General features: G+C 34.8%; 2 protein-coding genes across 4 annotated transcripts in view; one reads left to right on the forward strand and one right to left on the reverse strand.

The window, feature by feature from the left end:
• Positions 1-26,978, forward strand: part of P4HA1 (prolyl 4-hydroxylase subunit alpha 1) — a 77,067-nt gene that overhangs the window by 17,458 nt on the left and 32,631 nt on the right. For 2 of the 3 annotated variants that reach the window (XM_041748182.1, XM_041748180.1), the window contains 6 exons: positions 814-910; positions 1,863-2,014; positions 4,164-4,301; positions 18,616-18,855; positions 21,442-21,638; positions 23,314-23,490. In XM_041748182.1, the coding sequence (XP_041604116.1) occupies positions 814-910; positions 1,863-2,014; positions 4,164-4,301; positions 18,616-18,855; positions 21,442-21,638; positions 23,314-23,490 (1,001 nt within the window). Of the gene's footprint in view, positions 1-813; positions 911-1,862; positions 2,015-4,163; positions 4,302-18,615; positions 18,856-21,441; positions 21,639-23,313; positions 23,491-26,044; positions 26,116-26,978 lie in introns of all 3 variants that reach the window. The other variant, XM_041748181.1, reaches the window with a different exon arrangement.
• Positions 14,365-14,833, reverse strand: LOC121486832 (60S ribosomal protein L30). Its single transcript, XM_041748183.1, has one exon. It carries the CDS (start codon positions 14,758-14,760, stop codon positions 14,413-14,415), a length of 348 nt encoding a protein of 115 aa, XP_041604117.1. The 5' UTR covers positions 14,761-14,833; the 3' UTR covers positions 14,365-14,412.

The raw sequence follows: 26,978 nt of genomic DNA on the forward strand, positions 1-26,978 counted from the left end.
GGCTCCTGAAGTCACTACTCTGAAGTTTATCATGGTCCAAAGAGAAGGAAAAAAAGTGTAACCAGGACTGAGATAGGACAATATTGGCAAATTCATCAAAAAATTTATTTTTAAATTATAAAACAACACTACTTTTTCTTCTTCCCTACCTCGGCTCTCACCTTTTTTTGTTCTTGAGACTAATTAGAATTTAGAAATTTTTATTCAATAAACTAAAACCACACTAACAAACGGTATACTTCACCAATGAAGTTCAAATCATTCATGTTTAGTTATTTATAAGAGGATAAGAAGTCATTTTATATCCCGAAATTAGATGCCATAAATTTAATACTCGAAATTATATGTCATTTTTTCATTTTATACGAAATCTTTGTAAATATTACTATTTAAAATAGCATATTGGTTAAAGAAGAAACAAAGTAAGACTACCACATGTCCTCTTTTCCCCAGAAGTATTTTTCATGTTTGATGTGTATCCTTTTATATTTAATCTGTGCACACTCATCTGCCTTAAATGAGATATTTTCCTTCATGCCGTTAACCAGTTTTACCCTTGTGTGATCGTAGTGCTTACTAAAATATGGGTATTATATTTATGACATCTAGTTTCAGGATATAAAATGATATAAAAAAGATGTCTTCTCCAACATATCTGTGTTTATTAACAGTTAACTCTTCTCAAAGAATGAAACATTCTTTTTTTTTTTTTTTTTTTTGGAATGAAACATTCTTGATCAATTTTAAGTTATTCTAAAATACTTGTGTTGACCAATGTAGATATTTGATAACCTTCCCTTCTCTTCCTTCTAGGTCAGATGACTGATTTGATCCATACTGAGAAAGATCTGGTGACTTCTCTGAAAGACTATATTAAGGCAGAAGAGGACAAATTAGAACAAATAAAAAAGTAAGCAAAGTGTTCTACTTTCTATGATTCTGATCCCACCTGGATGTTTTTGTTCTAGAGCTAAAACAGGTGGAAATAGAAGCCACCTGTCTTTAAAGTTGGTTGGAATGGCTAAAATAGGAGCACAGGAAACAAGAGTTATGCCTGGGCCAAGAATTTAGGTAGAGGAATGTGGATTGAGATAAGGATATAAATGGGAATGGGTGTTGACTGACAATTTCTAAAAGTGGTTGCTAACATCTTCCTCTAACCTCCCTAATCAAGTCATCTTTTAGAGCATTTTTCTAATTCTGTTTATCTTCACTCCTATGGTTGTATTCTAGAGATTACAGTGGTAAGTATTGTTAATTATTTAATTGATATGGTTTTTCCTTAACTGCTAATTTTTTTTTAACTGACACATTCAAAGTTAATCCTGACCTGTGAATTCCTGCCTTTTATTTAGTGAGAAACTGAATATTCAGGGAGTTGTTTTGTTTTTGTTTTAAAACATAGTCTTAGGTACTGAATGTAAAATTTTGGTATAAGTTTGATTTAAATTAACCTGTAACTGAATTTTGATTGGGCTAATCTGTACCTTAAAATAACTAGTTATCTTTAAGGACCTGTGGGGAGATGAATTTTTAGACTCTTGAGGGATCCAGTCACACCTTTTCTAAGATGGGTTTTTTTTTTTTTTTTAAGATGGGTTTTATTTACTGTAACCATTTGAGAGAAACAAAACTGAAAGAAAAAGACTTGTTATATTTTGATTCTACCAAGCTAGATTTTACCCGTAACAGTCTTGCTTTTTAAAAAACCTATAATTTTATTTTAAAAAGAATTTTTTAATTTAGTTTTCACTCAAAAACCTCTAATTTAGTCTTTTTTTATTTTTCTGAGTGTTTTTATTAAATTGTGTTCTTCCTTAGTAAGTGTATATGTGCTCCATTTAAATGTCTTATGTGTATAGATGGGCAGAGAAGTTAGATCGACTAACCAGCACAGCAACAAAAGATCCAGAAGGATTTGTTGGGCACCCTGTAAATGCATTCAAATTAATGAAACGTCTGAACACTGAATGGAGTGAGTTGGAGAATCTGGTCCTTAAGGATATGTCAGATGGTAAGTCAGATGGTAAGACTAAGGAGCCAAAAATAGTTAAGACAGTATTGCTGCCATGTGTGGAAATGCCAATACTAATAAATTCATTTCCCAGAACATCAAGTGTTTAGTGTTGTAACTGAATTGTTGCAGGGGTGTGTTTGGTTTGACTGGAGTTAGTCTAGATTCTAAATTCCTTAATTAAAAAAGGGAAGAAAAACTGGAAACAAAAATAAAACTTTAGTGTAAAAAAGTGATTTGTTGGAGACTAGCACTGTCATTTTTTGCTTTGAAATTTACAAAAGCAAATCAATTACTTGACATATAGCTTCATTTCTGGGGGTAATCCTTTCCATTTTAGGATTACCTTCAGACTTCAAAAATTTATGAGTAAATCTCTCTCTTATCAATCGTTAATGTATTGGGACTGGTACTATTAGGAAGAGTGTTAGCTGTGTTTTAGATAGTATTTTGAATCTTAGATTTGTTTTACTTAGACAATAAATTTAAAAACTAAGACTGCAAACTTTAACAATGAAGGTCTTTCTAATTAAAACAAAATTAGAATAGTGAGGTGTTTTAGATAATTTAGTAACAGATATACAGAAAACTAAGCCTGGAGTTTAAGAACTAGAGTGAATATGCTTAGACATAGTAATGGCTCAAATACTTACTCAGTGACTGAAGGTAGAAAGAAAAAATGCAAGAAAGAGGGAAAGAACTGAGCTAGCTATGTAAATGAAAATACTCTTGAGTGTTTATGAGTGTGAGCAGTAAACTATTGCACATAGTACAGAAAGCCTTGAGGAAAATTAAGGCAAGCACTTGTGAAAACTTCTTCATGGTGAGAGGGAAATATCAATGATTATTTGCTCTTATATAGCACCATGAGAACATTTTTAAAGTCTTGTATGTGTGTGTATGTTCACACATTTATTAATTTAAAACAATTATCAAGTAATGATGTTTATGACCTAAATTCTTTTATAAGGTAAGCCTTGGGACTTGATGTTTTAATCTGTGGTAATCATCCTTATAATGCTGTAATACATATATTTTTCCTCTTTTTTATTGGAGAGGATTTAAGCAATTCTTGGATTTTATTTTGGGTCATAAAAAATCTGTCAAACTTGTAAAATTCCATGTGAACATTGTGACTAAGAGTTGGTCTTAAAACCAAAAAAAAAAAAATGCTTGATATGAGGTTTAGCCCTCTCCTAGCTAGGTGTTCATTTGTACATTTTCATTAACATAAAAATGCCTGGCCTTTTGCTGATCAAAATCCACATAGTTGATTATAAGTAACTGAGAGGGGAGGGAAGTTTAATACCTAACTTTTATTTGCCAGTGATGACACTTACATTAAAATTTTAAACTACTTTTTGTTTTTGTCTTTTTTGGTTCCTTAAGGAGTATTTAGCAACCATTCTCCTTAGGCAGTAGTTTGTTAATTTGGTTTTTGCTATATTTTATATAAAGCCTTTTAAAATTAAGATTAGATTTTATGGAGAGCAAATCTTGTGATCACTATATTCCATAACTTAATATATCTAAATATATTTTAATAAACAAGCTCACTTGATTATATTAAATATATAATTAATATCTCTCTTTCCCCCTCAAAGAATTCCACCAAACTTTATATATTTACATATTTACATAATGTGTGGTACATGCAGAAGAATATAGAACTTTCTTTAAGTGCATACATTTTACTTACCATCTGTTATTTGAAAGTATAATTGGTTGCCAGTGGATGTCATTTTCAAATCATAAATCCATTCATTTTCAAGCTTAGTGTAATTAAAAACTCAATTATCATATCAATTATCAATAGGACACTTGGGTTGTTTCCAATTATCATGTTGATCTTTTACCTAATTCAGGTATGGTTTATGTGATGACTTCAGATTACTTAAGCAACATTAGAATTTGGGAAGATTGAATAAGTTATAGGTATTTCAAGTCTCATTCAGTGTATTTAGTTTTTTTCTTGTTGAGTGTGTGGAACTTGCATGGTGTGGTAGAAAATTATAATAAAATCAATTCTGAAAAATCCTTATAAACACTCTATATTGCAAATTGGAAGTCTGTGAGGTTCTAGAGTCTTTTTTTTCTGTTTTTCCTTTTCTTTTCTTTCTTCTTTTCTTTCTTTTTTTCTTATTTCAAGGCTTTATCTCTAACCTAACCATTCAGAGACAGTATTTCCCTAATGATGAAGATCAGGTTGGGGCAGCGAAAGCTCTGTTGCGACTACAGGATACCTACAATTTGGATACAGACACCATCTCAAAGGGTAATCTCCCAGGTAAGAATTCTTCTAGTCTATAAAATATTTATCACCTGGTTGTTCTCTTCAATCCATCAGGACAATGTTCATCTAAAAAAAGACTTTCGTATTTTAAGATTTTTTTAATTTTATTTATTTTTTTTAAATTGAATTTAGTTTTTTTTTTAATTTTTATTTATTTATGATAGTCAGAGAGAGAGAGAGAGAGAGAGAGAGAGGGGCAGAGACACAGGCAGAGGGAGAAGCAGGCTCCATGCACCGGGAGCCCGACGTGGGATTCGATCCCGAGGCTCCAGGATCGCGCCCTGGGCCAAAGGCAGGCGCCAAACCGCTGCGCCACCCAGGGATACCCGTGTTTTAAGACTTTTAACATTAGTTTATTTTATGGTCTTTGAGGACAAAACAACTCTCTTTCCTTAGGACTTAATAGCTATGGATAAGTTTATGGCTTGTTACTGTGAAAGCTTAATATTATAGGTATTTAATTTTAAGTAGGCATTTTTAGCCTGGAAAGAGAAAATCATTTTTCCTCATGTTTTTCTTTAGAACATCCAATATTTGTATGTAAAGTTATAAAGGAATTGATAATCAAAGTTTATGTGTTCAGTAATTTAAAAACCAAGACATTGGGTATACATACATTTTGAAAGTGTTCTGTAATATGGAACATCCTGCTTTATGACTTGTTTTTGGCAAAATCTTTTATTTAGGTTACAGCTAATTTCATGATAATTTGCTTTAGAAATGCTTTTATTGTACAAAATGTATATAACAAAATTTACCATCTTAATCACTTTTAAATGTGTGATTTTGTGGCCCTACATACATTCTCACACTGTTACGCACCCATCACCAGTATACATCCTTATAGCTCTTTTTGTCTCGTAAAACTAAAAGTTGTATGCATTGAACAGTAACTTCCTGTCCCTTACCTTCTTCAGCCCCATCATTCTACTTTGTTTCTATGGTTTTGACTATTCTAAGTACCTCAAATAAGTGGAACCATACAGTATTTGTCGTTTTGTGATGGGTCACTTAGCGTAATATTCTTAAGGGTCATCCACATTGTAACAAATGTCAGAATTTCCTTACTTTTTAAGCCTGAATAATGATGCATTGTGTATATAAATATATAGTGCATTTTGCTTATCCTTTCATCCATCAATAGGACACTTGGGTTGCTTCCATGTGTTAACTCTTGCAAATAGTGCTGCTATGAATATGGTGTGCAAATATCTTTTCAAGACCCCGCTTCCCATTCTTTGGATATATACCCAAGAAGTGTAATTGCTGGATCATATGGTAATTCTATTTTAGTTTTTTGAGGAACTGCCGTATTATTTTCCATAGTAGATACACCATTTTACATTCCCAACAACAGTGCCCAAGGGGTCCAATTTCTCCACCTCTTCTTCAACACTTGTTATTGTCTCCTTTTTTGATAGCAGTCATCCTAATGGGTAGGAGGTGGTATCTCATTATAGTTTTGCATTTCCCTAATTATCAGTGATGTTGAGCATCTTTTCATATACTTAGCAGCCTTCTGTATTTCTTTCTTTCTTTTTTTTTTAATTTTTATTTATTTATGATAGTCACAGAGAGAGAAAGAGAGAGAGGCAGAGACATAGGCAGAGGGAGAAGCAGGCTCCATGCATCGGGAGCCTGATGTGGGATTTGATCCCGGGTCTCCAGGATCGCGCCCTGGGCCAAAGGCAGGCGCCAAACCGCTGTGCCACCCAGGGATCCCCCTGTATTTCTTTCTTGGAGAAATGTTTATTGAAGTCTTTTGCCCATTTTTAAATTGTGTTTTTTTTTTTTTAGGAGTTGTCTACATATGCTGGATATTAATCTCTTATGAGATAATACGATTTGCAATTTTTTTCTCCCATTCTGTGGATTTTTTATTCTGTTGATAATGTCTTTTGATGTACAAAATTTTAAAATTTTCATGAGGTCCAGTTTATTTTTTCTTTTGTTGCCTATTGCCTCATATACAAGAAATTTTGCCTCATCCGGTAGAATGAAGCTTTTCTCTTGTGTTTTCTTCTAAGAGTTTTATTGTGTTACGTCTTATATTTAGGTTCTTTATCCATTTTGTGTTACATCTTATATTTAGGTTCCTTATCCATTTTGAGGTGATTTTTGCATATGATGTTAGGGTGAGGGTACAACTTCATTTTTTTTTTTTTTTTTTTTTTTTTTGCATGTGGATATCCAGTTTTTCCAGCACCATTTGTTGAAAAGACTGTTCTCTTCCCATTGATTGGTCTTGGCACCCTTGTCCAAAAGTATATGACCATATATGTAAGGGTTTATTTCTGGGTTCTCTATTCCATTGATCTTTTTTTTTTAACTTCAGCTTTTTTTTTTTTTTAAGGATTTTATTTATTTATTCATGAGAGATACAGAGAGAGGGGGAGACAGGCAGAGACCCAGGCAGAGGGAGAAGCAGGCTTCATGCAGGGAGCCTGACGTGGGACTCAGTCCCGGGACTCCAGGATCATGCCTGGCAGGTGCTAAACTGCTGAGTCACCCAGGGATCCCCCTCCATTGATCTTTTTTTTTTTTAATTTTTATTTATTTATGATAGTCACACAGAGAGAGAGAGAGAGAGAGAGGCAGAGACACAGGCAGAGGGAGAAGCAGGCTCCATGCACCGGGAGCCTGATGTGGGATTTGATCCTGGGTCTCCAGGATCACGCCCTGGGCCAAAGGCAGGTGCCAAACTGCTGCGCCACCCAGGGATCCCTCCATTGATCTTTATACCATATTAATACCATACTGTTCTGATGACTGTAGCTTTTGTTTTTTTTTAAGATTTTATTTATTTATTAGAGCATGCACTCATGGGTTCATGAGCAGGGGAGAAGGGTAGAGGGAGAAGGAGAAGCAGACTCGCTGCTGAGCTGGAAGCCGAGTGGGGGTTTGATACCAGGACCCTGAGAGCATGACCTGAACTGAAGGCAGAGCAAGACAGACTTTTAACTGGCTGAGCACTCAGGTGCCCCTGATGACTGTAGCTTTGGAGTAAGTTTTGAAATCTAGAAGTTTGAGTTCTCTGGTTTTGTTCTTTTTCAAGATTGTGTTTGACTATTCTTTTTCAGGATTTTGACTATCCTTTGAGAATACAAACGAATTTTAGGATGCATTTTTCTATTTCTGCAAAAAATGTCATTGGGATTTTGATAGAGATTGCATTGATTCTGTAGATTGGTTTGGGTACTATTGCCATCTTAATAGTATTAAGTTTTCCAATCCATGAACATGGGATGTATTTCCATTTATTTATGTTCTTTTATTTCAACGATGTCTTGTGGTTTTCATTGTATAAGTCTTTCACCTCTTTGCTTAAGTTAATTCCTAAGTATTTTATTCTTAGAATTGTTTTAGTAGGGGCACCAGGTGGGTCAGTCAGTTAAAATATCTGCCTTTGGCTCAGGTCATGATCCCAGAGTCCTGGGATGGAGCCCTACATCGGCGTCTCAGCCCAGTGCAGAGTTTGCTTTTCTCTCCGCCCCTCCTTTTCCACTCATGCTCTCTCTCTCTCAAAATAAATAAATAAAATCTTTTTTTAAAAAAATTTAGTTTTCAGATTATTTATTGTTAGTATGTAGAGATGCAATTGAGTTTTGTGTGTTGGCTTTGTCTTTGCCACTTGCTGAATTTTTTATTAGCAAATAAATGTTAACAGTTTGTACATGTAGTCTTCAGGGTTTTCTGCATAGAAGATAATATCTGTAAAGAGAGATCATTTTACTTTTTCCATTTGGTTGCCTAATATTACTTTTTTCTTGTCTCATTGCTCTGGCTAGAGCTTCCATACTGAAGTAGTGAAAGTGGGCATCCTTGTTTTTGTTCTTGATCTTAAAGTCTTTCACCATTGCATATATTTGCTGTATTTTTCAAGTTACCTAGCTGCTTTTTACTCTTAGTTTGTTGAGTGTCTTTTATTGTGAAAAAGTGTTGAATTTTGTCAAGTATTTTTTCTGCATCAGTTGAGATGATCATGGTTTTTCCCTTCATTCTGTTAATGTGGTATATTACATTGATCAATTTTCATATGTTGAGGCATCCTTGCTATCCAGGAATAAATTCCACTTGGTTATGGTGTATAATCTTTTTAATAGCTGCTGAATTCTTTTTGCCAATCCTTGAGGGTTTTTCATCAATATTTATAAGGGATACTTTTCTGTACTTTTCTTGTAGAATCTTTGGATTTGGTGTAAGGGTAATGCTGGCCTCATAGAATGAAATAGGAAGCATTCCTGTTCAGTTTTTTGGAAAAATTTGAGGATTGGTGTTCTTTAAATGTTGGATAGAATTCTCCAATGAAGCCTTCAGATCCAGGGCTTTTCTTTGTCAGGAAACTTTTGATTATCAAATTAGTCTCCTTACCATTTAGTTACAGGCCTATTCAGGTTTTCTGTTTCTTAGTCTTGGTAGGCTTTTTGTTTCTAGGAATTTGCCCATTTTATCTAGGTTATCTAATTTGTTGGTGTATATTTTTCATAGTACTCTGTTATAATCCTTTAAATTTCTGTAGAATTAGTAGTCCTATCCTTTCATTTTTTATTTTAGTAATTTGGATCTCCTCTTTTTTCTTAGTCCATGTACCTAAAGGATGATCAATTTTGTTGATTTTTTTCTAAGGACCAACTTTTGGTTTCATTAATTTTTTCTCTCTCTCTTTTTTTTTTTTTTTTTAAAGTATTCTACTTAATTTACCTGTGATATTTCCTTCTGTTAGCTTTGGGTTAGTTTGTTCTTGTTTTTCTAGTTTCTTAAGTGGTAAAGTTAGGTTGTTGATTTGAGATCCTTCTAGCTTTTTAATGTAAGCATTTACATTACATCCCTTTACATTGCTTTCACTGTGTCCTCTAAGTTTTGGTATTTTGTTTGTTTTAACTTGTTTTTAAGTGTTTTCTATGATTTCTTTTTTGTTTCATTGGTTGTTTAAGAGTGTGTTGTTTCATCTCCACAAATTTAAAAATTTGCTAATCTTACTTTGTGGTACTGATACCTGACTTCTCACAATTGTTTACTTTTTGCTTTCTCACTTTTTCTACGAGTATGTGGCTTGCTATCATTACTATCTCCTTGTCAGCTGAAGAAATAAAATATGTTACCCCTGTCTTCATATTGAAATTGATTTCCTCAGTAAGAATATAGAATGGAATGAGTAACTTGTTAAGATGTTTCTGGCTCATCTCTCTTTATTTGGGGGTGAATATCAAGTGGGATTGCTAACCACGGTACAACAATATTAAATAATAATAAATAAAATTTCCATTAAACTGGTACATAATTCCATTATTTTCTATTTCTACTAATAGTATACAGTTCTATAGTATAACTGTTATACTATAACTATAACTATAGTATAACTTATAACTATAGTATAACTGTTATACTACAGTATAACAGTTCTGATAAGATCATAACCATATCTTTTAAACAATATATTCTGTATATCTTCAACTTTTTCACTCAATTTTTTGAGTAAATTCATCAAACTGCTGTATTATATGAAGAATTGATTTATTCATTCTCTTATGCATGGATGGGCATTTTGGTTATCCAGTTTTTTGCTATATCAAAGTTTCTTTTTTTTTTATGTCAAAGTTTCAGTAAACATCCTTGTTTATGTCTTCTTTTGCTCATGTATACACATGCAAATGTTTCCTTGGGATATAAGAAGTTAGGGTATATGCTTTGTAATCTTTACCAAATGTGGCCAGATTGTTCTCCAGAGCAGATGCACCTATTTATATTATCACCAGCAAATTCCCATTTCTTCATATACTTCATAATCCTTGGTTTTGTCAGGCTTAAAATTGTAGCAGTTTCTTTATTTTTTATTTTTTATTTTTTTTTAAACTGTAGCAGTTTAGATGTGAAACAATGGGAGTGAGAGTTGAGGGGGAAGGATATTTGTTTTTTCAATTGTTTCAAAACAAAAAAGTCAGAGAAATTTTATTTCAGTGGATGTATGTTGATGCCATGTTACTCCTTGATTAATTTTGTCTAATTCTTCCTTTTTGGGCCTATCTTTTGAAATGCTTTGTTGATATTTTAATTTTAAGATTTATTTATTTATTTGTGAGAGAGCGAGCCTGAGGCTGAGGGGCAGAGGGAAAGGGAGAGAGAATCTCAAGCAGACTCTGAGTTTAGTGTGGAGTCCGATGGGGCTCAATCCCATGACACTAAGATCACAATCTGAGTGGAAACCAAGAGTCAACCACTTAACTGACAGCACCACCCAGGCACCCCTGCATGTACTTTTTAATTTCCTCTTTTATTTCCTGGTTGACCAATTCTTGTTTAGTAGCATGTTATTTAACCTTCATGTATTTGTGGACTTTTCAGATTGTGTGTGTGTGTGTGTGTGTGTGTGTGTGTGTGTGTGTGGTTGACTTCTAGTCTTACAGTGTTGTGGTTAGCAGTTGGTTAAGTGTCTGCCTTTGGCTGTGGTCATGATCCCAAGGTCCTGGGATCAAGCACTGCATTGGGTTCTCTGCTCAGTGGAAGCCTGCTTCTCCCTTCACCCTTCTCCCAGTTTGTGCTCTTTCTCTCTCAAATAAATAAGTCTTAAAAAAAAAAAAAAACTCCAAAAAACAGCATTGTGGTCAGAAAAGATGTATGCTATGATTTCAATCTTTTTTAATTTCTTGAGGCTTGTTTTGTAGCCTAATATGTGATCTATTCTGGAGAATGTTCATGTGCACTTGAATATGTAGTCTGCTGTTTTAGAATGGAATGTTGTGAATATATCTGTTAAATCCATCTGGTGCAGTGTGTCATTCAAGGCCAGTGTTCTTTCTTGATTGTCTTTTTAGATGATCTGTCCATCAATGTTTGTGGGGTGTTAAAGTCCCCTACTATTATTGTATTATTATCAATTAGTTCCCTTATATTTGTTATTAACTGTTTTATGTATTTGGGTGCTCCCATATTGGATGCATAAATATTTACAATTGTTAGATCTTATTGTTGTATTATCTCCCTGATTATTATATAGTGCCCTTCTTTGTCTCTTGTAACCATCTTTGTTCTAAAGTCTAGTTTGTCTGATATAAGTATTGCTACTCTGGCTTTCTTTTGACATTCATTTGCATGGTAACTGTTTCTCCATCCCCTCACATTCAATCTGTGGGTGTCTTTAGGTCTAAAATGAGTCTCTTGTAGGCAGCATATAGATGGGTCTTGTTTTTTTATACATTCTGTCACCTTATGTTTTTGATTGGAGCATTTGGTCCATTTACATCCAAAGCAATTACCTATAGATATGTACTTATTGCCATTTTATTTCTTGTTTTGTCATTGTTTCTGAAGATTTTTCTCTGATCCTTTCTTATCTTTCTTTCATGGTTTGCTGGGTTTTGTTTTTTTAGTGATATATTTGGATTTCTTTGTCTTTATTCTTTGCATATTCATTAGTGGTTTTTGGTTTGTGGTTACCATTAGGTTTGTATATAACCTCTGCTACATGCAGCAGTCTTTATTAAGATGATGGTCATTTAAGTTCGAACTTTTTCCTTATTCTCTTCCCTGTGTTTTGGGTATATGGTATCATATACCTTTTATTTTGTGAGTTCCTTGGCTGATTTTTTTTTACAGAAATACTAATTTTTACTGCTTTTGTGTTTCCTACCTTTATACTGTCACTTTTAGTCTCCCTTTTCCACTCACCGTCCCTTTAATATTTCTGGAAGGGCTGGGTCAGTGGTCATGAACTCCTTTATTTTTTGTTTGGGAAACTCTCTCTCTCCTTCTATTATGAATGATAGCCTTGCTGGATGTCTTCTTGGCTGCAGGTTTTTCCCATTCAGCACTTTGAATATATCATGCCACTCCTTTCTGGTTTGGAAAATACCTGCTGAAAAATCTGCTCATAGCCTTATGGGATTTTCTTTGTATGTAACTCTCTTCTTCTGTCTTGCTGGTTTTAATATTTTTTCTTTATTACTATATTTTGTCATTTTAATTACAATATGTCTTAGTATGGATCTGCTTTTGTTGATTTTGTTAGGCATTTGCCTAAATCTGGATATCTGTTTCATTTGCCTAAATCTGGATATCTCTTTCCTTCCCCAGATTAGGGAAATTTTCAGTTACTATTTCTTAAAAAAACCCTCTGCTCCCTTTTCTCTCTCTACTTCTGGTGCTCATATAATACAGATGTTCTTATATTTGATGGAGTCACTGAGTTCCCTAAGTCTCTTCTTGTTTTGCATAGTTTTTCTTTCTCTCTTTTGTTCAGCTTGATGACATTCCATTACTCTGTCTTCTAGGTCATTAATTTTTTCCTCTCTTCTAGCCCGCTGTTCATTGCATTAACTGAGTTTCTCATTTCATTTATTGAGCCCTTTATCACTGCTGTTATTCCTTATTTCTGTGTTAATAGTCTCACTGATGTCTTCCACTTTCAAGTCCAGTGAGCATCCTTATGATCATTGCATTAAATTCTACATCAGGCATATTACTCATATTTATTTCACTTAGATTTCTAGCCATGACTTTGTCTTGTTCTTTCATTAGGGACAAATTCTCTGTCTTTGCATTTTGTCTAAGTCCCTGTTTTTATTTCTGTGTTGGGAAGTCAGCTACATCTCCTATTTTTATGGTAATGGCTCTATGAAGGAGAGATTCTATTGTCCCCTGTAGTAGTATCTTCTGTTCCCCAGGTCCTGGTGCTCCCAGGTGTGTCTGCATTGTGGGCTGCATGTGCTCTGCTATTGTGTTCTGGCTACTTTATTCTCTATGCCAGTCATCTGCAGAGGGTCTCTTTGCCTGTTGTCAGCAGTGTATAGTCCTTGGCCTGAATGTGGTGAGTTTTAACTAGGTATGCTCTGGTCTGCTTGTAAAATGAGACCTGTCCCTGGCCATCACCAGAACTGAGGCCTCACAAACTCCAAGGTTGGGAGATGTGATGTTTTCAGGGATTTGAGCTGATCTTCTGTAACTGGAGCAAGTGTGACTGGGAAGGACAGTTCTTCCGGAGCGCTGAGGTGTAAGCAAGTTAGGTTCAAATACCAGCAGTGAGCTGGTTCCTGTAGGTAGCTCTGTGTTTATGCTGAGGGGCATGGGAGGGAAATGGCATATGCCAGTTCCTTTGATCCCAGATGGGGTCTCTTCAAGAATGCTGCTTCTCTGGGACATGCTCCAAGATGAGCAACTAACCTCCTGACAGTGTTCCCCAGGTGTTCTTCAGATTGCTGTTTCAGTGCTGTATGTACAGAGGCTTTTGCCTTGCCTGTTCTCCAAAAACAGCCCCAATGTCCTCTGAGCTCTCCCAGAGTCCAGCACACTAGGCTTTAAACTCGGCAGGTTGCAATAACACAAAATTCAGGCCCTCTTGCTTTCCAATTCAGTTGTTATGGGGATTCCTTTTTCCTATGTGCTCCCTGTGTGCTAGTTTGTCTCTTGCCCTTCTCTGATAGCACAGCTTCCACCCTACCATGGTGGCCATGATCCCTTTCTTTCCATGCTTCCTACCTTCTTTGATGTGGCCTCTTGTCTACCTTTAGTTGTGGAGTTTGTTCTGCCAGTCTTCAGATTGATTTCGGGGGTATTTAGGATTTGATAGTTATCTAGTTGTATTCATGGGACGAGATGAGCCTAGGGTCCTCCTCCTCCTCCACCACCATCTTGACCATCCTGATTCTTAGAACTATATGTTCAAAGGGAAATGTCAGGTAAGTATTATTTATTTTTTATTATCTAAATTTTATTATTTTTTCACATATTTGTCATTTTCTTTTTTGTTAGTGTCAAAAAGGGTATTTTGTGATTTCCTTTATAAAGCATAGAAAGAACTCCATGGGACATGACTTTCTCCTTCTTAATGTTGCTTATAAGATTTCTTATTATGGAAAATATTAAAAAAATAAAAGTAGTGACATAATGAGTTTCCATGTATTCATTACACAGCTTCAAAAGTTTTTAACACTTTGCCATTCTTGTTTCTCTGTTCCCTCTATCCCCTGCTTTTAGTTGTTTTTACTGAACCATTTTTTAATTAATTAATTAATTATTTTTTTACTGAACCATTTTATTTATTTTTTTATTTATTTATTTTTTTTTTAAAACAAGCTCTGGCCAGTTTTATTAAAGAAAAATTTTGCATGATTTACTTTTCACCAGTCTGTTCTGGCATGCTTCTAATGATATCAGAATCACCTGGATCAATGATAGCCAGTGTGCATACTCTGTAGTATTTCCCACATGCTGTGCCCAATTCAATATTATTGCCACTGTAGTGATGGACACCAGTTTTGGCCAACATGGCGTAGTATTCTATTTCAGATTTCCTCAAAGCCGGGCAGTTGTTGGCCAGGATGACCAGTTTCGCTTTGCCGTGTCTGATCATTTTCAGGGTCTGCTTGTACCCCAGCACGTACTTTCCACTCTTCATAACCAGTTGGAGCCTAGAGTTGATCGACTCCAGCGACTTTTTCGTCTTCTTTGCGGCCACCATCTTCCTGCCTTAGATGCGGGACGGCCCCAACCAACAGCAACCGCCAAGATGGCCGGAAGGGAGACTACTGAACCATTTTAAAAGCAAATCCTGTACATAATGTCATTTTATACACAAATAATTAAATATGCGTATCTAACTGATCAATAAAGTATTTTTTATTTTTATTTATTTTTATTTTTTAAAGATTTTATTTATTTATTCATGAGAGACACACAGAGAGAAAGAGAGGCAGAGACACAGGCAGAGAGAGCAGCAAGCTCCATGCAGGGAGCCTGATGTGGGACTCGATCCTGGGTCTCCAGGATCACACTCTGGGCTGAAGGCAGTGCTAAACTGCTGAGCCACCCAGGCTGCCCAATAAGGTTTTTTTTTTAAATAATATAATTACTTACTATTATCCAACCTAACAAAGTGACAGTATTTCCTTAATACAATTTAATACCCAGTCAATCCTCAGTTTCTCTGGTGATCTCAGAGATACCTTTTAACAGTTGTGCATTTTGGTTATATCTCTTAAATCTGTTTTATTCTTCTCTCTTCCTTTCCTTTTCCCCCCAGTCCATTGATTAAGTTGGAAAAACCTGGTTATATGTATTGTAGAATGTACATTTTAGAATTGCCTGATTTTTTTCTTTTGTATTAATTTGTTCCTCTAAAAAAAAAAAATTTGTTCCTCTAACTTCTGTGTTTCCTATAAACTATTAGAGCTTGAGTCTCAATTAGATTCAGGTTTTGTAATTAACTCCATAGGTGGCGCTCTGAACTTTTATTGAATTACAAACCAGCCACCTAACATCTCATCACTCTTTTTGTGATAGTGATTGATGGTAGCTTCAGTGGTGGGAGACTGCTAAGTCCCTATGAAGTTTTCCATGAATTTCTTCTTCTTCTTTTTTTTTTTTTAAAGATTGTATTTATTCATGATAGTAGACACAGAGAGAGAGAGCGACATAGGCCGAGGGAAAGCAGGCTCCTCACAGGGATCCCGACGTGGGACTGGATCCTGGACCTCGGGATCACGCCCTAAGCCGGAAGGGTGTGCCGCTCCACTGCTGAACCACCCAGGGGTCCCTCCATGAGTGTCATCTAATTGTTGTGGCAGTCTTTGTTTTTTTTTTTTTTTTTTTTTTTTTAATTTTTTAAAATTTATTTACGATAGTCACAGAGAGATAGAGAGAGAGGCAGAGACACAGGCAGAGGGAGAAGCAGGCTCCATGCACCGGGAGCCCGATGTGGGATTCGATCCCGGGTCTCCAGGATCGCGCCCTGGGCCAAAGGCAGGCGCCAAACCGCTGCGCCACCCAGGGATCCCTGTTGTGGCAGTCTTTGATGATCATGGCCCAGAACTATTTCATTAGGGGTTGAAAAATAGTGATTTTATTATCTTATTCCTTCTGCTTTATTAGCTGTAATTCTATTAGTAGAAACTTTCTTTCAGGAACCATTTGGTTACCCTGAAATAGTTTATATATGAAGGGCAAGATAAATTTATTTTTCTTATATTGATTTTCAGAGTAACGAGTTGTTTTTCTTATATCAGTTTTCAGAGTAATGAGTTGATGATGTAATAACTTCTAGTAGTGACCAGTGATTTTGATCTGAAATATCACTATAAACTCATGGATTTTTATATATTTTTATATTTCTATTATATTATTCATTTGATGCCCAGTTATCCTGTTTGAGGCCAGTGGGACTCTCTTTAGATTGGCTAATTTGTTTTTTTGTGATGATCCTATTATTCTTTGCTAGCAAGGAAATTTAATTTTTTGGCATAGTTTTTCCAAGCTTATATTATAAATTTCTACCCAAAGCAGGGAGAATCAGACCTTGCATAGTGAACCTTGATCCTTTTTAATGGGGAATGACATTTAGGGAGTAGAGTGTAGCTAGGTTCTAGGGATGTCTATTGCTAGAAGTTTGTCATTGATTCTAGGTCTTTTCAACAGACAGAGGTAGGAAATACATGAGTTCATGTTGTTAGTTCCAATTCAAATATAAGATTATAGGGTTTATATACTTCTATCTCTTTTGTGTTGAGACTCTTGGTACCAGGGTCCCTGGGTGGCTCAGTGGTTGACCACCTGCCTTCAGCCCAGGGCATGATCCTGGAGTCCTGGGATTGAATCCCACATCGGGCTCCCTGGGGGAGCCTGCTTCTCCCTCTGCCTATGTCTCTGCCTCTTCTCTCTCTCTCTCTCATTCTCTGTGTCTCTCATGAATAAATAAATAAAATATTTAAAAAAAATTAAAAGAGGGGATCCCAGGGTGGCTCAGCAGTTTAGCACCTGCCTTCGGCCCAGGGCATGATCCCGGAGTTCCGGGATTGAGTCCCGCGTCGGGCTCCCTGCATGGAGCCTGCTTGTCCCTCTGCCTGTGTCTCTGCCTCTCTCTCTCTCTCTCTCTCTGTGACTATCATAAATAAATAAATACAAATTTAAAAAAAATTCACATATAAGTATGTGAAAAGATGCTCAGCATCATCATTAGGGAAATACAAATCAGAATCGTAATGAAACAACTACTTTATACCCAATAGAATGGCTATAATCAAACCAAATGGACAACAAGTATTAGGATGTGGAGAAGTTGGAAACTTCATATATTGCCAGTGGGATTGTAAAATGATGTAGGTATTTGGAGAATAGTTTGGAAGTTCCTGAAAATTTTAAAGCATGGAGTTGTCATGGGACCTAGCAAGTCCACTGCTAGATATAAGAGTAATGGAAACAAATGTTCATGGAGAAACTTGCACATGAATGTACATAGCAGCATTATTCATTAAGGCCAAAAAACTAGAAATAACTCAAATGTCCATCAACTGATAAACAAAATATAGTCTTTCCATACAGGGGACTACTTTTTGGCAATAAAAGAGATTCTGCAACATGAATGAATCTGGAAAACGTTATGCTGAGTTGACAGATGCAGTCACAGAAGACCCTGTGTTGCATGATTGCATTTATATGAAATAACCAGAATAGGCAAATCTATAGATCCAGAAAGTAGATGAGTAGTTGTTTAGGGCTGGGGCAAGGAGGGGGAGATAATGAGTAGTGACTGCTGATGGGTACAGGGTTTCTTTTTGGGGTAATGAAAATGTTTTATTTTTATTTTTTTTAAAGATTTTTTAAATTTATTTAATCATGAGAGACACACAGAGGCAGAGACACAGGCAGAAGGAGAAGCAAGCCCCATGCAGGGAGCCAGATGCGGGACTGGATCCCAGGTCTCCAGGATCACTCCCTGGGCCAAAGGTGGTGCTAAAGGTGCTGAGCCACCCGGGCTGCCCAATGAAAATGTTTTAAAATGAGATTGCAGTATTGGTTGCACAACTCCGAATATACTAAAGACTATTGTATTCTTTAAATGGGTGAACTTTAAAAAAAATAAAATAAAATAAATAAATAAATAAATAAATAGGTGAACTTTATGGTATGTAAATCATACATCATTAATGGTGTTGAAAGGAAAAGGGAAGGAACCAATCAATTTATAGGTCTGCTTCTCTTCCTGTCCATTCATTTTTGCCCAAATTGTTGGTTAGGAGTAAGATATATGTCCTATGGGGATTCCTGCTGTGGTAAAAAACTGCGTGCTTCAACTTAATTGATGTTTCATTTTGGCGTGATGGCTGATAATTAAAGTCTTGAGTTTTCTGGGTACACGGCCCTAATGTAATTTTTACCATGTTTCATTCCCCTTTAGATTGTCCTTTGTTCATAAACTTAGGATAATTCTTGATTTCCTACCTCAGAAGGTTGTTATAAAGTTCAAATGAAAGTGAGATAGCACTTTGAAAGCTGTATACTCCTAAATATTTCTGAAGTTCTCTTTCTTTTCTTTCCATAGGAGTAAAACACAAATCTTTTCTAACAGTTGAAGACTGTTTTGAGTTGGGCAAAGTGGCCTATACAGAAGCAGATTATTACCATACAGAACTGTGGATGGAACAAGCACTAAGGCAGCTGGATGATGGCGAGGTCTCTACCATTGATAAAGTCTCTGTTCTAGATTATTTGAGTTATGCAGTATACCAGCAGGGAGACCTGGATAAGGCGCTTTTGCTCACAAAGAAGCTTCTTGAACTTGGTATGTTAATTTGGTCTGATTCAAGATTTTATGCATATATAATTCTGATATATGTATATGTGTTTTGTCTTCTACAATGATAAATATATATATATAATTCTGATATATGTAATTCTGATATATGTGTTTTGTCTTCTACAATGATAAATATATATACATATATAATTCTGATATATGTGTAATTCTGATAAGTAATTCATCATATAGCTTTGGTACTTTTTTTTTCTTTTTCAAGTCTTTATTTAAATTCTAGTTAGTCAACACACAGTGCAATATTAGCTTCAGGTGTACACTTTAGTGGTTCATTACCTACACACAACACCCGGTGCTCACCACAAGAGCCCTCCTCAGTTCCCATCACCTGTAACTCATCCTCTACCCACCTTGCCTTCAGTAACCATCAGTTTGTTCTCTATAGTTAAGAGTCTGTTTCTTGGTTTGCCTCTTTTTTTTCTCCTCTATGTTCATTTGTTTTCTTTCTTAAATTCTTAAATGAGTAAAATCATATGGCACTTGTCTTTCTCCGACCTACTTACCACTTAGTATCATACTCTCTGATAGCTCCATAAGTGTCATTACAAATGGTAAGACTTCATTCTTTTTTATGGCTAAGTATTATCCGTTTGGTAGTTTTGTTGTAAGTCAAGAGTCTTTTAGACGAATTTTATCTTCTATAAATGAATTTATATGAATTTATGAAATGAATTTATAGAATTTTATCTTCTATATCTTCTTTCATTTTTCTCAGCTAATGGTGCTATGACAGTGGCTATGTTTTTCTGCTGTGTACTCTTCAGGAACTTCAAAATTGGACCTAACCTAGCTAATTTAGTTAAAAATGTTTACTTACCATGTTGTCATATTAAATATTAACCAGTTTCCTTTGAAGAATTTTTTTGTTTTATTGCATTTCATATTTAAAAATAGTGATTTGAAATAGACTGAAAATATATTTGGTTGTCATATTCAAATGTTAGATAATGTGATATCCTATGAGGATTTTATCACTAGTATTTTGAACTCATTTCTCTAAGTATGAACGAGGGACTGTGCATCAGAATTACTTGGATACATATTAGAAATGAAAAATTCCCTGATCTCGACCCAAGACCTACTAAGTCAGAATCTCTGGAGGTAGAGTTGTATGCTAATAAGTTCAGGTGGCCTTTGGTATATAATGAAGCTTTAAAACTTTTTAAAAATTAATTATTTTCTGAACAGGTTAATATGTGTATGTCAGAAGAGTCAAACCATTTAAAAGGATTGGTCATCTGAAAATGAACTTCTGACAGGTTATTTCTTGGTCAGGTGAATTAATAAATTAAGATATTAGTTTAAGTATCCTTTTTTTCAGTATTTTTTAGAGATTTTCTTTCCCCTCCTGACTTAGAGTCATTATAGGAAATTTTTAAAAATAGAAAAAGATATGGAAGAGTCATCCATAAGCCAGTCATTGAAAGATACAAATTTTGTTTCCTTGTAGTATATACTGCCTTCCCTGTGCATATACACTTCTTTCTTTCTTTAACAAAATTAAGATCATACTGTATATCTCAACATATATTGTGAGGAGTTTCTCAAACACAATGTTTTACAAATCTAATGCTAGATTTCCTAGACAGTTAATCTCACAAGTGAAGTTTCTATGTATTGTTCCTTTTTTATTTGGGTCGGTGGGTGGGTGGTGGTGGTGGTTTGGGTTTTTTTTTTTCTCCTGGATGGGTGGAGTAGTCCTCTTTTCCCCTGCGTGGAGTAGTCCTCTTTTCCCCTGCTAAAAGATAGTTTTAAATGATGACTAGCTATTCAGAGGCAGTTAGTGGATTCTGGTTATTTGAAAATTATATCTTTAAGTTTCTCTTTTTCCATCTCACTTAGAATTTTGGGACTGAAATTCACTCAGCCCTCGGAAGTAGGCTATGTTCTGCATTTATAGTGTATCTGTGGTGAATGTTGCTTTTGAATTGTACGCTGTCTTCCCCATGATGATTACATTTCAGTCTCAGAAAAATCTTTTCCATTGCTTAAAATAAGTAGAATGAGTAATATTTTAGAATTTATTTGGCATGAAATTGATCATAATTTATTTGGCGGATTAGTAAGTTCCAAAGTAGAATATTTGCTACTTTGAAATAAATGGCTGCTTCCTTCTCCAGAACTCTTTTTGTATATGGTGACTGTATGTGATTTACTTGGGGCAGTACTGATTTTACATACTGTGTCGGTATGATAATTTTTTAAAAGATTTTATTTATTTATTTTAGAGTGAGAGGGCGAGCATTCACAAGTGATGGGCTTTGGGGGGGTAGGAAGGAAAGAATCTCAAGCAGACTCTGTGCTGAAATGTGGTGTCAGAGGTAGGGCTCATCCCATGGCCCCAAATCAAGCCCAAACTGCAACCAGGAGTTGGTTGCTTAATTGACTGAGCCACTCAGGCACCTCTAGCTAAAATTTTTATTAGTGCCTCCTTTCACTCTCATAAGTATCTCAGTTTGGAAGGTAAATTATGTGGTCCTCTATTTTTGTATTACTATATTCTGATGCTTGAATGACTAAACTTAACCATGGACATGTTTTCTTCCTTAATAGATCCTGAACACCAGAGAGCTAATGGTAACTTAAAATATTTTGAATATATAATGGCTAAAGAAAAAGATGCTAACAAATCTGCTTCAGATGACCAATCTGATCAGAAAACCACACTGAAGAAAAAAGGGGCTGCTGTGGATTACCTGCCAGAGAGACAGAAGTACGAAATGCTGTGCCGTGGGGAGGGTATCAAAATGGTAAAGTGGAAAAGCCAATTGTGTATGTGTATGAATGTGTGTGTGTTTGTACATGGTTCTAGAGAGAATCAGAGTTCTTTTATATTTAAGCATGTGTGATAAAAATTAGAATTAACTGCTTAAAATATTACAGTGCGCTAAATCACCTTATTGTGGATGTCGCACTTAATATGCTACGACTATTCATAAAATAATCTTACGATAAAACTTTGAATCATTATGCCATTTTGTAAATTTTTTGTAATATAACTCTTTGCATAGGCCAAAGAAGCTTATTTTTATAAGATGGAGGATCAGATAATTAAGGGGAGTGATAAGGTGGTTTTTAAACATATTTTAATGCAAAAGAGATTTCCACAGTCTTAAGCAGAAACAATATACTGTCTTAAACCATCCTATAAAACAAAGAACACATCTATACAATAATCTCTTATGGTTTTGCTCCTAGTTGACCTTGACAGGATTGCTTAGTGAAATGTATTAGTCTATTTAGGAAATACTTAAAATGCAGAAAGTGTTTCAACAGATTTTGGCTTTCACATTTATTTTATTTTATTTTATTTATTTATTAATTATTATTTTTTAAGATTTTATTTATTCATGAGAATACACAGAGAGGGGGGAGAGAGAGAGAGAGAGAGAGGCAGAGACACAGGCAGAGGGAGAAGCAGGCTCCATGCAGGGAGCCTGATGTGGGATCATGCCCTGGGCTGAAGGCAGCGCTAAACCGCTGAGCCACCCAGGCTACCCCAGATATTTTTTTATTGCCCTTAATAACTCTTAAAGACAAGATCAAAATAGAACCATAGGTATAAAACAGAAGTCTGCTTAATTTGGCAGTTTGTAGATATGACATAACACATCAACACTGCCCAGAATCAAAGGATCATCTTTATTCTCAGAATAAATTCACCTCATTATTGTATCAAACACTTACAATAAATAAATCTTTAGATTTGACTCTAGAGGTAAAGGAGAATAAGCATGCATCATTATTTGTCTTAGTATGTTAGCTAATAACTAAAAAAAAACTAATATTATTCCTACTTCATAGATGATATACTTGTTTAATCAAGTGAAGAATTAGCAATGGATAACTTATTTAGTTAATATAGAAAGCAAGGAACATTTATTCGTTTTGTTGATCACTCTATTTTTGATACCATCAAAAAAAACACTTGCCTTCTTTAATAACTTTCTTTTTTTCAAAATTAGTCATTTTCATCTTTGCTTTTTAAAACTATATTTATGGTGCAAGCATATAACTGGGAGATATTTAGGAAAACCAGGTTTTCTTGGTGAGCTTTTGTTTTATTTTTCCTTTTAGAAACTTTTTTTTCTGGAGGCTTCCCAGTTACTTTGTGAACTTTGGAGCAGTGCAGGTCATTCATTTCATATTTTCATAAATATTTCATTATTTCTTTCATATTTAAACACCTGAGACATGGGTTAAAAGTGAAACGCCTACCTTTTTTCTTATTTAAGGTCTAGCCTCTCTTCCAGAAAATAATCATTAATTAAACTTACAATCCTGAACATCCTAGATGATGCAAAATACTTGCAGAGTACTGTCTTTTGTATATTCTTTCATGATTATTGTTTCTTTTCTGCATAACAGCAAACATTAAAACTATTATTATTCTAACAGGTTTATCATTTTCTTAACTATGTTTAGACTCCCCGGAGACAGAAAAAACTCTTTTGTCGTTACCATGATGGAAACCGGAATCCGAAATTCATTCTGGCTCCAGCCAAACAGGAGGATGAGTGGGACAAGCCTCGTATTATTCGCTTCCATGATATTATTTCTGATGCAGAAATTGAAATTGTCAAAGATCTAGCAAAACCAAGGGTAAATAATTTTTTCTTTTTTCTCTCCGTTTACTCTGTGTATCAGTTTTGCCTTTGCAAGATTACAAAAATGTTAATTGATATGGCAATAACCCCACACAGATAGTTGTAGATATTGTTGTCACAACATAATGGAGTTGTTTTTTGTTTTTGTTTTTTTTTCATAATGGAGTTGTTAATAAGCTCTGTTTATACCAGTTCTTCCTCAGTTTGCTGTTAATACAAATAATACCCTGCAGCTGGGTTTTAGGCACTTAATTATGAAAGTCATAGATGAGATTTTTATTCACACTGATTTTATTCACAGATGTTTCCGCATCTTTCTAAAAAAGTTTTATATGTATTTTTGAACCCTTTAGTCTCATAGCCTAATCAAAGACTAACTTTCCTATATCTTCTATATTTTTATCTGAAAAAATTCTTTTTTTTTTATCTGTAAGAATTCTTGAAGTATTTTTATTCCCCTTTGGGTACATTGTTACTGGAAGATATAATTGGGCACAAACATCATGCTAATTTGAAATAAGGACAGCATAGTTTTCTGAATTTAACTCAACATCATTTATCTTAAGGAAAACAATTTAAAAAATTTTTTAAATTTAAATTCAGTTTAACATACAGTGTATTACTAGTTTCAGAGATAGAATTTAGTGATTTATTAAGGGAAACAATGTAAACACAAACCCATAAACTTAGTGTTTAGCATAGAAATTCTTCTTTTAAGAGAATATGAGAAAGACTATGCTTTATACTCTTGCCTTTTTCCCCCATCACCTTGTTCTTTTTTTTTTTTCCATCACCTTGTTCTTAAAACCTATTTGATCTCATTGATAGTAAAATACAAACTGCCATCACTTTCATAAAGAGATTGTTAAATAAACACCAGGCATATTTGTGCTCTTACCAGGCATATATTGCTCAAAATATTGGCAAGTTTTTTCTGTAAAGGTGCAGGTAATAAATATATTTTAGGTTTTGCTGACCATACCATCTATCACAAGTATTCAAATCTGCCATCGTGTGTAAAAGCAGCTATAGGAAATACATAAATGAATGTGGCTATATTTTAATAAAACTTCCAAAAATAGGTGGCAGGCTGTATTTAGCCCATGGGCCATAGTTTGCTGTAAAGGTTTAAGTATCTGGATATCTGTACTCAAAATAAATTTAAGGTCAGAATTTTTAAGTTTTACTATTACAAATTAGTACTTCTTTCTTCCTTTCTTTTTCTTTTTTACATTTTAAGTGGAAAAGACTACTCTAATATGCATAGGTGCTGTCCAAGGGAATTCTTTTAAATATTTCAAACCGAGCACTACATCTGTTGCATCATATTTTGTCAGTATCTTTTCAGTTTCTATTTTAGATCATTCTTTGTGGTTTGTAAACCCAGTAAACCAAAATATCTTTGTAGAATTTTTATTAAGAATTCATTTCAGTTTAGAGGTCGAGTCTTATATCTCTGGATTTGGGGGCCTCAGTCTTCAAAGGGGATGCTCAGTTGGATTATTTTAATCAAAAATTTCAATGGCAATAAAAATTTTATATTCTTTTGTTAATCTGAGGATCATTTTTTTTTTAGTTTAAAGTAATCTTGGTTGTCCTCCTTTCTTACTGTTTTTGTACATTTATGAGTTCTTTTTATCTGCCTTTCTGCTAAGTCCAAGATTATTTCACTGTATATGTGAAATATATGAGCAGATATGTTGAAGGAAGAAAAGATGGTCCTTGAAACAAAATTTTTTTTTTTTTTTTTTTTTATGATAGTCACAGAGAGAGAGAAAGGCAGAGACACAGGCAGAGGGAGAGAAGCAGGCTCCGTGCACCGGGAGCCTGACGTGGGACTCGATCCCGGGTCTCCAGGATCGCGCCCTGGGCCAAAGGCAGGCGCCCAACCGCTGCGCCACCCAGGGATCCCATTGAAACAAATTTTGAACATTAATGTTTGTAAACAGTTCCATCACTAAAAACAAATTAAAATCAAAAGATTGACATGGATCATTAACTACAAATAGCCTTTTTTTTTTTAAAAGATTATTTATTCATAAGAGACAGAGAGAGAGTCAAAGACACAAGGCAGAGAAAGAAGCAGGCTCCATGCTGGAGCCTGATGTGGGACTCGATCCCAGGACTCCAGGATCACGCCCTGGGCTGAAGGCAGGCACCAAACTGGTGAGCCACCCTTGGATCCCACAAATAGCCATTCTTATAATGATAAATTAGACTTCAAATTTTAGAAATTTCTCTTTCCTCACAGTCCTATTCTCCAACCGCTGAAAGAAATTTAGTTTTTAATCTCTTTTGTGTGTATACTCTCCATTCATGCAAAGCAAAAAAAACAAAACTTAAAAAATAACAAAAATATACAAAAAGCTAAAGAGCCAGCTGTCTTTCAAGGCTCAGCACAAGGTGACTGGAAGTCTATGGAGTTATTTTTTTCTTTTCATCCTCCTTTGTAAAAATCCCAGAATTCTAACTGGTTGGATAAATGTGATTCTTTTTTTTTTTTTTTTTTTTGTTTTGTAATGCAACTATTTTGATGGTTGGCTTCACAGCTGAGGCGAGCCACCATTTCAAACCCAATAACAGGAGACTTGGAGACGGTACATTACAGAATTAGCAAAAGGTAAGAGATGTGTATGTTGCATATTTTGCCCTCTAATGAGTGTTTTGTACATCCTACAGGAATATTCATTTAAGGGAAGTAGGTCATTTTCAGTCTCCAGCTCAAGTCACCGCCTATTTATATACGCATGGATAAACTGCTTTGTGTTTCACAGGTCTTTCCCTTCAACTAGAAGTTCTGTTTTTAATCTTTAATTCGTCTGTTATTTTTAGGGAATTAATATGCTTTGCATCTCTCTTCAGGTCAGGAATCAAATCTCCAGGAAATGGCTTGATACTTGTTTTCTTTTTTCCTTTTTCTTGCAAAAGGGGAAAAAAAGAAAGAAAAAGAAGCAGCTTGATTAATATGGGAGTAGTCTTTGTTTATATAGTTTTCTCACATTCACAAATCCTGCAGTGAATTCACATCATTCTTCATGGTGATTATATTGGCCTTTGTTCATTCATCTTGTGAAATACCATTGTCATTTTGGAGTAATCTGAATTCCTCCTCTTGGAGTTATTTTAAAAAACTTGCTGACTTGAAAGTTGGCAATGGAAAGAACAGAGTTATGCTTCTGATCTCAGTCTTCCAACTACTAGTACTCATGAACTTACTTGTTTTACTTTGCCAGAGAGACTTAACAGTTTTATCTCAGTGAGAGTTTTAAAAAATAAATTTAAAGAGACTATTAACTATACTTTTGTCAAAAATACTTAAAGGACATTAAACTTCTAGGTCTGAGAAAGCTCCTGTGAAACCCAGTGCTATAAATCATTTACATACAGCTTTAAATCATTTTTTTTAAAAAAAGTGAAAGGACAATAAATCTACAACAAAAATATGTCAACCCATTTTTTCTTGATTTGGAAGTGGCTTTTCTT

The sequence above is a fragment of the Vulpes lagopus genome, chromosome 3, assembly GCF_018345385.1.
Source record: "Vulpes lagopus strain Blue_001 chromosome 3, ASM1834538v1, whole genome shotgun sequence".
Taxonomy (NCBI): Eukaryota; Metazoa; Chordata; class Mammalia; order Carnivora; family Canidae; genus Vulpes; species Vulpes lagopus.

Bases quoted from the DNA above. Each gene is read 5' to 3' on its own strand.
- LOC121486832 (XM_041748183.1), bottom strand. From the start codon at position 14,760: ATGGTGGCCGCAAAGAAGACGAAAAAGTCGCTGGAGTCGATCAACTCT.